Source organism: Passer domesticus, chromosome 3 (genome assembly GCF_036417665.1).
Source record: "Passer domesticus isolate bPasDom1 chromosome 3, bPasDom1.hap1, whole genome shotgun sequence".
Classification (NCBI taxonomy): domain Eukaryota; kingdom Metazoa; phylum Chordata; class Aves; order Passeriformes; family Passeridae; genus Passer; species Passer domesticus.
In genome coordinates this window covers 94,933,859-94,945,840 of record NC_087476.1, presented here as the reverse complement: position 1 = coordinate 94,945,840, position 11,982 = coordinate 94,933,859, and the positions used below count along the sequence as shown (strand labels likewise).

Below are 11,982 nucleotides of genomic sequence, written 5' to 3'. Positions count from 1 at the left end.
ACTTTGAATTCTTCTTGCTCCCTCCTACCTTTACCTCCTATGCAAAATTCCCATTTCCTCCTCCTCTACCTTTCAGCAATCTTCTTTTTTGATCACTGGAAACCTCTCCAGGTCCAAGGCCACTATTAATTTTGAACTGCTTCCGCTTCACAGAAGACTGTGTTTTCTGTTGTTGCCATTCTCACCTACTTGCTTCTCCATCCTCCTGCTGCCATTTACATATCCATCCTGTTGTCCCACTCAGTTTTTTGAACTCTTTCGATGACTTCCCGTTTGTTGCCAGAGCAGCTTTGATGGCATGTGTGCTCAAACCCAGCACTGCAGGGCCCTGTGCTGGCCTGATAGCGTATTAACAAGGTGCTCATGCACAACAGCCATGGCTGCTTGACGCATTTCCACCTGGAGCTCCGCAAGTTTGGGTGTTTTCCCAGCTGCTAGGCAGGAGATGGCCTCAGCGGTTTCCCCACAATCAGCAGTGCATCTCAAGGTCTTGCATTCTTCCACTTCCAGATTCTTTCACCAAGGGAAGCATGTTTATTGCTAAGTACAATTTTGCCTTAGTAATGTATGGTTTCCAGCAGAATTCCTGGAATCTGCTGTTTACAAGCAGGGTCAGAGGTTATAGAAATACTTTCAGTTTTCATGAGTAATATACCAGAAGGTTTTTGCCCATGCATAGTGTCTAAACTACATGACAACTGCATTTTTATTGGTGTTGATAACCTCTCTGGCTCTGAAATCTACTTGTTCAGCTGTGTGGGTGGTTCAAATTATTTCTAGACAGCTTAGTAAATCAAAATTAATACTCTCCACTCCTCTTCATCACCCAGACTCTTCTTCCAATACAGGAAGGAAAATTAACAAGAACAAAAACATCAGTAAAGCTCTCACATTTGAAGTCTAGCAGCTGGAGATCATCTCTCAGTGTATCAACCAAATACAAAATGGCAGCAATACTAGCCAGTGCAAAATGCTCCTGCAGTGTGCTGCTTTTATCACTGAGCAAGCAAATTATAAAAAGGATAGTGTCACTGAGCTGAGCCTCTTGGCAGTTCACCACTCGGTGCAGGCCTCTAGGAAGGCTAATGGCTGATAGCACACAAGGGTGTATTGAGAGGATGTTCTATGTAAGATGACTCCTGGAGAAAGGAGATTCTGTCTGTTGGTGTTAAAAACTGATAGTTTAATGCTGCTTTTGCAGCCCTTTACCTTGTCAGAATATTGGTGTTCTGCACAGTTTTCCATTTCTTCTCCCACCAAAGTCAGTACCTGTGCAGCTGCTGCCTGACCAAGGCTGCACTGGGGACGTGCAATGGAATGTATGGTCACAGCAATCCTGCATCTATTGTGCAAGATGACAATGCAATCAACAAGAGGAATTCACTGTAACATGGACTTTGGATCTGCACTTCTTGGCCCATATTTGGTAGACTGAACACATTGATGTGTTTAGCAGGCTCTGTCTACAAGCAGAGACGCTTTCAATGGAAACATGTCGCCCTGTTCTTCTAAGTTCTTCTAAGACTTCTGATGTTTACATTCTTGTAATGAAGTTTCTCACACACTTTTATGTAAATAATTATTGTTTTACATTCATTTATGGAGGAGGATAAATTTGATAGACTGTTGGTTTGTCCAGTGTCATTGGAGAGGTGGCACTTTCATCCTCCAATCCACTGTCACTTTTGAAAGTCTATAAATATTGGAGTCAGAGAATGAACTTCCTTTCTTCTTACCTTAGAGTTCCACTGTCCGCGTTGTTTTATTTTGTGTCTATTGCAACAGGAACACACATCATAGGCTGTATTTCAGAGTGTCCAAACACAGAGTTTCATAATGACAGCTGCTTAAAAAATTGCCCCTATATTTGAAATTGAAGAAGTGTGGTATAAACTCTGCTCTAGAACACCAGTTTACCAGTGAGACAGCTCAAGGAGGATGGATCTTGGGATTCCCAGGGGTGCAGGTCAGCAGCTACAAGGTGTTTGAAGAATTTCATACAATCCTGTACTTTGGTAGAGCAGCCCCATAAACCATGACCAGGCATCAATCCAGCAGAATTCAAGATCTAGGAAGTCAAGCTCCTATCCTTACAGAAGGATAATGAGGGTGCAGCTGCAATGCACTAGCATGCAAGGGGTTAGCATATAATTTAATCAAAGAAAAATGTCTCCACATTATTCCAGCAAGCAAAGATTAAAGGAGTTAAATTTCCTTCTGAACAAGACAGTGATCCCTGCCCTAACATAAACATTTACCTAAGAGAGATTTGCATAATCTCTTTGACCCTCAATCTCCTCACCTTAATCAACCATATCATTATTTAGAAAAATGTGCCTCCATGGACCTGATATCTTTGCCTACTTCTCACTGCTCATTAACTAAAAATCAACAGAAAATGTATTTTTGATGTACCAAGACTCTGAGTAAATAGCTTTCCTAGAACACAGAGGTTCTCAAACTTTGCCTAGGTGTGGCTATTTCCATAAAAAGTTTATCCTATTGTAAAACAAAACACCCTCCATCTCCTTTATGCACAGAATAATAGAATGGCCTAGGTTGGAAGGTACCTCAAAGATAATTTAATTCCAAATCTCCTGCCATGGGCAGGGGACACCTTCAACTAGACCAGGTTGCTCAGGATCCCATCCAACCTGGCCTTGAACACTTACAGGGACGGGGCATCCTCAACTTCTCCAGGCAAGCTTTTCCAGTGCCTCACTACCCTCACAGTAAGGAATTTCTTCCTAATATTTAATTCTGAACCTGCGCTCTGTTACCTTAAAGCCCTCCATCAACTGCTGTACCTGAGTGGACACCACTGTTGACTGCAAAGAGGAATGAAGGGGACTCCAAGCAGCAGTGATGCCCTTTCACTGGAGACCACCAGCATGTATTCACCAAAGCACAGCTTTGAAAATACCTTGTGCTTAGAAACACCAGGACAATTAGGGCACTGATGAGTTTTACTCATACTCTTTTCCTAGCACTTCTGCTGACTTTATACTAACATAATAAGAAGCAAATCACCACCATGGCACCTAATTTCAGTTTTCTGATTAGCAAAATGGCCATAATAGTATCTCTCCCTTTGCACAATTTTGAAGTCTCAAGCTCCAAACCACTTATGTCAATGAAACAGGGGACTGCTTAGGTAACTGTACTAATTTTTTTGCTATGGGAAAGTGCAAGTAAAAAATGCACTTCTGACATTTAGATGCATTTCTTTATGTTGATATTCCATCTGATGTGAGCAGAGGTACATTTACTGCCACTTGAGGAGTATCTGGCATACTCCTAAAAGGTTTTCAAGAGTACGGCTACATAAGATGACCCAATTAACCTAACAGCTTGTGCAGTCCAAAAGGAGGGCTTCTGTTCCTTCCTTTCCTGTCTGTGGCACTGATCCTAGATGTATGGCACCTCTGGGTAACATTTTGTCTTAAGAGGTCTGGAGGAATGAGAGTGTCCATCTGCACAGACGAGCTCCAGCCCAGCCCTGACTCTTGAAGATGTGACTACAAGTCTTATCTTCAAGCTGCTTCCTTCAGTACACAAGACACTAGATCAGACTGGTAGTGTTGAATAGTGATGACAAGTGTATGCAATGCCCAATTCAGTTCTCAATCCAGTGCCCAGACCAGCAATAGACTCCAGGTCAATGACTTTTTTCCTAATTGATTTTTTCCAAGGATTAAACATCTGTGTACAAACGCTAAAGTTCTTTAATGCTTTTCCAAATTTTGGATAGTCTTGCATAATCATTTCACAATATTTATAGTGGCAATTTGAGTTTCAGCTTAAGCTGTTGCTCTTATCTCCTGATTCTACAGCAATGATGAGGTAAAAGGAAAGACAGAGTGGAAACTATTTTGGCACATACATGCACTTTCCCAATGTGCTAAGAAAACCTTTATCTTCCTCCCACTTCACTGTAGCTAACTGGTCAAAAGAAGGGATACTGTGTACTTCAGAACACAGTAGGAGCTTGTATTGATAGAAGGGGAGTAGAGCATGTTCTGTATCTTGATTTTGGAAAAGTATTTGTTACATACAATATAAGCAAGCTAGGAAAAGACAGTCTAAACATAGCTACATATAGGGAGTATGAGAACAGCAGGAAAACCATACTGAGGTGGTGATCATCAAAGGTTTACTGCTAAAAGGGAAACCTGCATCAAGGAGCATTTTGTAACTTGCTGAATTCCTATTTAACATATTTTCATTGTGTCCTGGACCGAATCTGTTTTGATTATGACTGGATGATCAGACAGAAAGCATGCATATTAGATTTACAACTGACTATAATCTGGGACAGCATGTGAAATAACTGAGAACAAACTTGGATTAAGAAAAGAAAACGTAACAATGTAACAGAAAACAAAACCGAACACAGCATTCATTGTAATAATCCACACCGCATCCACAATAGAAAATGACACGTAATTCTACTCCCTGTCTTCACAAGGGATACAGTAGAACTAGAAATAATTCAGTGAAAGTTGATACAGATGACCAAAAATATGGGATGCGTCTTGAGGAAGCTTTTTGACAGACAGGGCAAGACTTTTCAGTCAGAAAGAGAAATGGTTGAGGGAGGATGTATCAGTGATCTATAAAATTCGGAGTGGCATGAAGAAAGGTGAATAGCAAAAAATTATTTATCCTTTCAAATAAAGACACAGGCAGCATGAAATGGACTTATGATTGGGTCAGAATAAACAAACAGAGGTAATTTTAAACCTAATTCTTAGTTGAGTAGTGTAGCTCTTTCCCACAGAACGTTTTTGCATGCCAGAAGTTGAGATTGTTCAAAACTGATTATCAAAACTAATAAAAAGAAAGTTTCATATAGATTTCATCATGTAAATTACTAGACTACCAGGATTTTATAACCAAAATATTTTTGATTATAAAATGATCTGACAGCTCTTGTCTCTGGAAGGCCACAGAAGCAGAGAGATACTTCCTGCTGACACTCTCTTCCTGAACATTTAGGACCAAATTTGTAACATGGACAGCCAATGAGACTGCAACTCAAAGGACTGTTGTCTTCTCAAATTCTGCAGTTCTTCAGCAAGGATAAAAACTGTTCCTAACAGATATCAGTTTTACATCATTACAAGAAAACATGATATGAATTGATCTGTTAGGAGACCAGTGATGCTTATTGTTTGTGAGATAAAGTTAAGTCTTCATATGCTTGTAAGGCTGCCACACACAGCCAGAAAATCCAAGTTACATGGTTATTTAACTGGTAAAATCTGTGTGACAATGATTATGCTAATGCTGTCAACACACAGGAACTGAAATATGCTCACAGGCACCAAACACATTCAGTGACTGAGAAGACTCATCATAAAGAAAAAAAATTGATTTTTATGCAAAAGCTGCAATTTGAACAAAAAACACAACTAAAATTTTAATTTTTTTTACAGCTAGTTAGAATACCTACTACTTAGCTATACTAACTGGAGATTGTTAACTGGATTTACTGTCAGAGTATGCTGATAGCTGATCTACTGAAGTTAAGAATTTCAGACCATGGAACTGGAAAATATTTAAGGTGAAAACTGAGATATGATGAAATAATAAAATAATTCAGTCAATTGACATATTAAGTTAATTAAATAATTTGATAAGCTCTATGACCCTTATCTAAATTTATGCACACTATAAATCCCTCTATTCAATCCTATGAGAGACTAAAGCAGTGCAATGTGTTTGTACTCCAAGTGCCCTACTGAAAAGAGTTTTAACAACGCAGCTAAGCAGAATGCTGGGATCAGTCAGAACTCTGTGAACATGATGTAGCCAGTAAGCAGAAAAAATATGTAAACTCAGCTCTATGGTGGTTTTGAGGTAAATGTTGTATTACCCAAGAAAAATAGTGATCACACACTGTTACCTGTGTTTTTCTTGGAGTGTTTAGTGCTTCACAGGTGAGGCTCTTGTTAGCAAATCCTTCCTTTGCAAAATGTTCACTCCTAAAAGACAAGCTCAAATTTTGTACAACACATAACAGGAAAAATATTAATTCTTCATCTTTCTTCTTCATTAGAAAATACTCAGGAAAACTTTGGGGAAAAAAATAAGATTTAACATCATTGTATTTATTAGGTTCCAAAACAATACACATTCACATCCTTTTGAATACAGTACATTTGGCACAGTAATAATGTTTACGATGAAATAACACTAATGAGTGGCAAGAGATTCAAATTACATCCATAAGAAAAAAATTCTGTACAAATAAATCCTCACAATAAAAAAACCCATACCCCCCAACTGAATACATTTGATATTTAGCCAGAACTATTCTGCACATAATTTAAAAAGAGGTAATTTTTAGGCCTATTTGGAGAGAATTATTTTTCACCCTATGGAGAAAAATTTATTTCCATTTTTAAAGTCTGTTTGGGAGGAAAACCAAGAAACAATGTATTCTTTACAATTATTATTATGAATAATAATTTTGGCATTTTGCACTCATTTTACAAAGAAGGAACAGAAAAGATTCTACACAACAGGCAGAAATGTAACAGAATGTCCTTTCTTAAGAGTTATCTTTAAAAAATGTTCAAGGTAACCGACAGACCTTCTGATGTAAACCCAAGGCAGAGGATCTAACTATTCACAGGGAAGAAATATCTGCCCATGCAATAGTTTCTATCTCCTTCACTTTTCTCTTAGCATCCTACCCAGCACTGCAGGTGCTGAGGTCCCTTGATATACCAACATTTGCTAATTATCTTCGTGTTAGAAAGGGGAATGAAGACTATTTAGCTTGTGCACAACAGCTTTATGGGATGCTTTTATTCCTTCAAAATAAATGCTCAGAGCTCTGTGTAAAGGCCCCTTGTTGGACAAACAGTAGTGCACAATCCCATACCTTGCCTTCCTAGCAGTCTACTCATCCATGGAATAGAATGCCTTAGCATTGTGATCAGTTCTTGCCTGGATGTCAAAAGCTAACTGTGATGAGAAATAAACAGAGCCAGTGGCGAGACACAAATTGATGGGCAGCTCTACAATATATTTCTAAGAGAGAAAGAGATTTAAACATTGAGATGATGCAATCATTAAGATGTTTCTGTGCTGGTACTCAGCTCCAGAAGCTAGTCTTTTCCCAGTACAAAAGATTACTGAAGATAAATTAAATTAAACTAAAGGCTTGATCCTTATTACACTTGTAGGCCAGACAACACATTAATTGATATATCATAATATTTAATATTTTGAAATAATCATAAGAATATATATAATAATTACACCTGAGTTTTAAAAACAAAACAAAATGGAACTGAATGGTGTCATCAGTAACAGGCTATGAGCAGCCAGATGCAAAACTGACACAAACTAACTCATCTGCTTGAGACCGAGATTATCTCTTAAAGCCAATGATTCACACTTTGTCCACCACAATTTGTAACATTCCTTTCTCTTTCTGAGCTCTATCATGTCATAATAGAGTTGAAGAGAACTATACAAGAGATTTAGTATAGCTTAATATATGTCTACGTCTTTTATAACAAAAACCTCATCTTTCTGACAGTAACTTGAACCAATACACATACAAGAGTATTGCACATGGACATTATTATAATTATTCTTTCATAGACTAACATTTTAATAGTATGCCTGAACATGCAGCAGTTGATACCTCTATATTCAATGAATTCCACAGGCCTTGCAGCAAACACTATATACAAAATCTCACCTGTACAAAAGGCAAAAAAGCTTCTTTAGTGCCACTTTGCCAATCACAAGTATATATATTTTTGTGCAGCTGGAAATCCATGTGCAACAATTAAAATGGATTCCAATGACCGCTCACTCAGTCCAGTAAAATATATAATAAAATGACCTCAGCGATACATGTACACAAAAAAAAAAAAAAAAAGAAAACAAAAAAAAAGATTAAAACCAAAACCAAATCACAGGGTACTCCTGGAAATATAAGTACATAACACTGTTTGCGTATCTACAGGAGGTAACTTCACATTAGTAATATTGTCCACATGAGTTACCATTTCAATTCATACACAAAAAAAACCCCAATTTACAGCTTTCAATAATGTCAGTTTGTGAATGTTTGATCTTCAGTTTTTTAACACATCTCCACATAATGCATGTGTAGCCTTATTTTGTGTCTTCTAAAAGCAGATTTCTCTTTAGATTTTAAACATAAAACCCAACAAACACAGTAGTATTATGGTTTTGTAAAAGTGTGCAAAAGTAACACACTGCTGAGAAAATAAATATAAATAAGAAATTATTTATCAACTTAGCTACTATGGAAAAGGCAAATTTCTAATGTTTATAATTAATTTTTCATGTAAAATTAACTGTAAACATTTGCAAGCTTGCCGTCACATTAACGGTTCATTTCAAAGGATATTAAATTTGGTAACATGGATAGTACACCAAATTGTCTGAAAAACAGTAAAATGGCTATATATAAAGTACTGTAGGCTTTTTATTCTTTAGCCCTTTAATGTCTATCCATGTAGCATCTGTTTCTTCCTTTAAATAAAATTTCAGTTATCTTTTTGTCTCTTATTCCTAAGAGCTTCCTTTACATTGTATGAGGAAGTTCAGTGAAAGCCTTAACTGATGTGCTTTTTTTTCTGGACACCTTCATAGCTTGTACCTCTCCACAAAAAATGAATAATTCAGGATTACATCTCCATGAAGGCAGACTTTGCTTTCCAAAGAGCATCTGAGTACAGATCTCACCATAACCACCACTGCAGAAGAGACAGTTCCCACCTTCTTAGCTTAATTATATGTGATGATTACAGAACGTGGTCTGCTACATTGCTTTCAATAGCATAGCTTCATTTCCTATGGAAAAGATGCAATTTTGTCCTCTGGGAATTCCTATTCTTAGGAATAAAAGAAAAGTTGCAAATATATGGCAGTGTGTTACATCCACAATTTCTGATACAAAATTATTTTGCATTGCTTTGTGAGACAGAAATTAAGAGTGCTTTCAGGTCAGAAGATTAAAGGAAAAAAACAATAAATATATATTTTAACTTGGGATATGGGCTCAGGGTAAAAGAAGTAGTTCTTGATCTACTGAGTCTCAGTAATTTGATGATGTCTTCAGAATCACTTCTTGTAGCATCATTCATCCGTCAGCCTAACGTTGTCTATGGCAGTAGCTCTTCTCCAAAATAAGAGAACCCTTTAAATTCTTCTTGATTGATTTGTTTTATAATTGTCTCATCCACTAGTGTTAATACTGGTTCTTCTCGTGTAAAGTCTTGATCAAAGTTATTTACATCCCTTTTGGTTTTCTGAGAAGAAAAATATAAATAAGGTGAATGGTAAAACAGCACAATAAAATAAAACGAGCTCTCCCTCCTCTCCAACCCCCCTGAAAGGCTGAATTTTCTGGAATGATTGAAATAAAAGAGGAGCTACTTCACACAAATAATAACAGACATATGAGAGAAGCTACAGGAGCAAGAAGTAGAAATGAGTTTAGGAGAGGCCACAGAAGCAGTTCTATAAATGAGGTCCCAGAGACTCATGGTCTCTGACAGGCGAAGGAATAGCAATATGATGATAAAGCAGGAAGCTGAGATTAGGACTAGTTTTAAAAAGGCTTTGGCATAGTAGGTGGTACGGCTGTTTCCTCTTGGATTTGAACATAATCATATCTCATTTCAGAGTCACAGAGTGAACTGATTTAATTGATTTCCCCCAAACACAGCCCAGTGTTTCAAGTCTGAGTTAACCATTTCTTTATATCACTACAAGTGATATAGGCTACACTAATGTTTAAAAATCTGAGGTAAAACTTCCAACAGGTCTTAATCCAAAACCCTTGAGTTCAACATTGGCAACTCAGATTTCCTAATGCAGCCATATGTAATTGAGAGCACCATGCAAAATGTGAAATCCTGTCTCCAGAGAAATCCACCTCAACACTTTTCTTTATATCAATGACATCAGGATTTTTCCCAAGTCTAAAGCTCCTCACTCCTTCAGCAAAGTTGGGCCAACAAAGTGCAGCTGTGCATGTTCTGGGACAATAGATTTTAAGAGAGACAGAGTTGGGGAGCTGATTTCCTGTCCTCATGGCACTCAAGACAGTGACTATCTGTGACCACTTACTTGAAAAAAAAACTCTAGGCTACAGCAGAAAATGTTCTCCATGGTCATTCCTTTGAACCTGCAGTGTTCACGTTTTCCATGTTGGCAGAACATTTCAGGCATGTACAGGTTCAGGGAATTGGAACAAACATTTTTCTTTATGCTGTTTCTTTTCTCTTTGTGTCATGGAAACTAGTGATTACCTGGGTGATCCTTAATGGAGGCACACTGACACATTGAAAATGAGCTTTGTGATCCTCCTGCCCATGTCTGAGATTAAATGATACTGGAAAAAGAATAGCTCTTTGACTTGCAAAGTAAAACAATAAATTGAAAAATACATACATTATAAATATATTAATATATTCAAAATGGGATATATACCATCTTTCAATGTAGGTAAACTTTCCTATAACATATATATATATATATATATATATATATATGTATGCATAAAAATGCATTTTATTCATCAGCTCTACTAACATTTTCTTTCTCACAGTTGTAAAATAGTCACAGCAACCTTCACCTACACTGTAAGAACTTTATAGATACAGGGAAAGAAAGGTCTGTGTAAATGCAAGAGACTGTCACTCGTAAACCAAGTATTTTCTAAGTGCAGAACGAAAATCCACAACCTCTATCTACAGAATTCCATTAAAAGGAAAGGGATATGGACTTAAAAAACATGTATATATATATAAAAATATATTTATATTGTTTACATTTGAAATATTTACTTTGTACATAAAGACCAGACATGAAATGTATGCGACTCATGTAACTCTGAATTGCATAAGATGCATGAGGGACATGGCTTTGGACTTTATGAGTTTTTTTCCAAGTAATTTGGGTAAAATCTGCAAAATAAAAATGAAATTCCATCTTAATATTTAAAAGCATTACATTGCAACTGTGTCTACATTTTTCTTGTTCTCCATGTCCTACCGTGGTATTTTCACACACTCACACAATTAATTTGCCACAGGAATACTTACTAAGGCAGAAGAAGGTAAATGAGTATTTGCAAAAAGTGGAATTCAAATTCAGAACTGTAGTTATATGTAAAAGATATGTGACGACCCTCACAATTTTACTATCTATCAAGGGCAAATAAACTCTCAAGTAGCTGAAAACAAAGAGAATATATATTATTTTCAGGTTTTCATATTGAACATATTTGTGAAAAGTATTATTTCCTTGCTTAAGTTAAAAGGGTAAAATGACAAATTCCTCAAAGCCTATTGGGGCAATTAATTCCCCATAGCTACTTATTTCAGAAATCACTACGACTTGTGAAGGTGTTGGATGAAACACAGTACAGAAGAGTACATCTAAAAAAGGGTCCCAACATTGGTGTACGTAAAGGGAATCCCAAACATTTCTGAAACAACAACCAAAGGTATTTACTTAGATTTAAAAGCCTACTGTGTCTTAAAATATGACTTCAAGACCAAAGGAGGAAATAGAAGATTTTACTTTCTCTGATTTATAAACAATTCCATGTAGTTTTGGCAGCATAGATGCAAATCACCCAATTTATTTAAGAGGACAAGCAAGGAGCAATCTATGATTGCAAGGATATGCTAACAGGTTTCTAACTAACCAGCTGATGAAGTGAGATTAAACAAATCACAGGGAACAAAAGTGAGTCGATTAAGCCAAGACAGCACTCATAACAAGTGCTTCTTTTCAACAGAAAGATTTATTTGAGAAGCCCTCCTTAGCAACTTAGGCACTTTCTTCCTGAAGCTATGACTATTTTTCAAGGTTTCATTTTCGAAGACAAAACAGGTCTGGCCACATTTCTGCTACTATTGCTATTTTAATGTGCTTGCACTGTGAATACTCTGTAGGCCAAGAGCATGAACCATC

General features: G+C 36.9%; 1 protein-coding gene across 2 annotated transcripts in view; it reads right to left on the bottom strand.

Moving 5' to 3' along the window:
* Nucleotides 1–6,092: 6,092 nt before the first annotated feature.
* PRKCE (protein kinase C epsilon) overlaps nt 6,093–11,982 on the bottom strand; it is a 285,873-nt gene continuing 279,983 nt past the window's right edge. Inside the window, exon 15 of one of the 2 annotated variants that reach the window (XM_064414463.1) lies at nt 6,093–9,305. In XM_064414463.1, coding sequence (XP_064270533.1) covers nt 9,159–9,305 — 147 coding nt within the window. In that variant the 3' untranslated portion in view covers nt 6,093–9,158. The remainder of the gene's footprint in view (nt 9,306–11,982) is intronic. The other variant, XM_064414464.1, reaches the window with a different exon arrangement.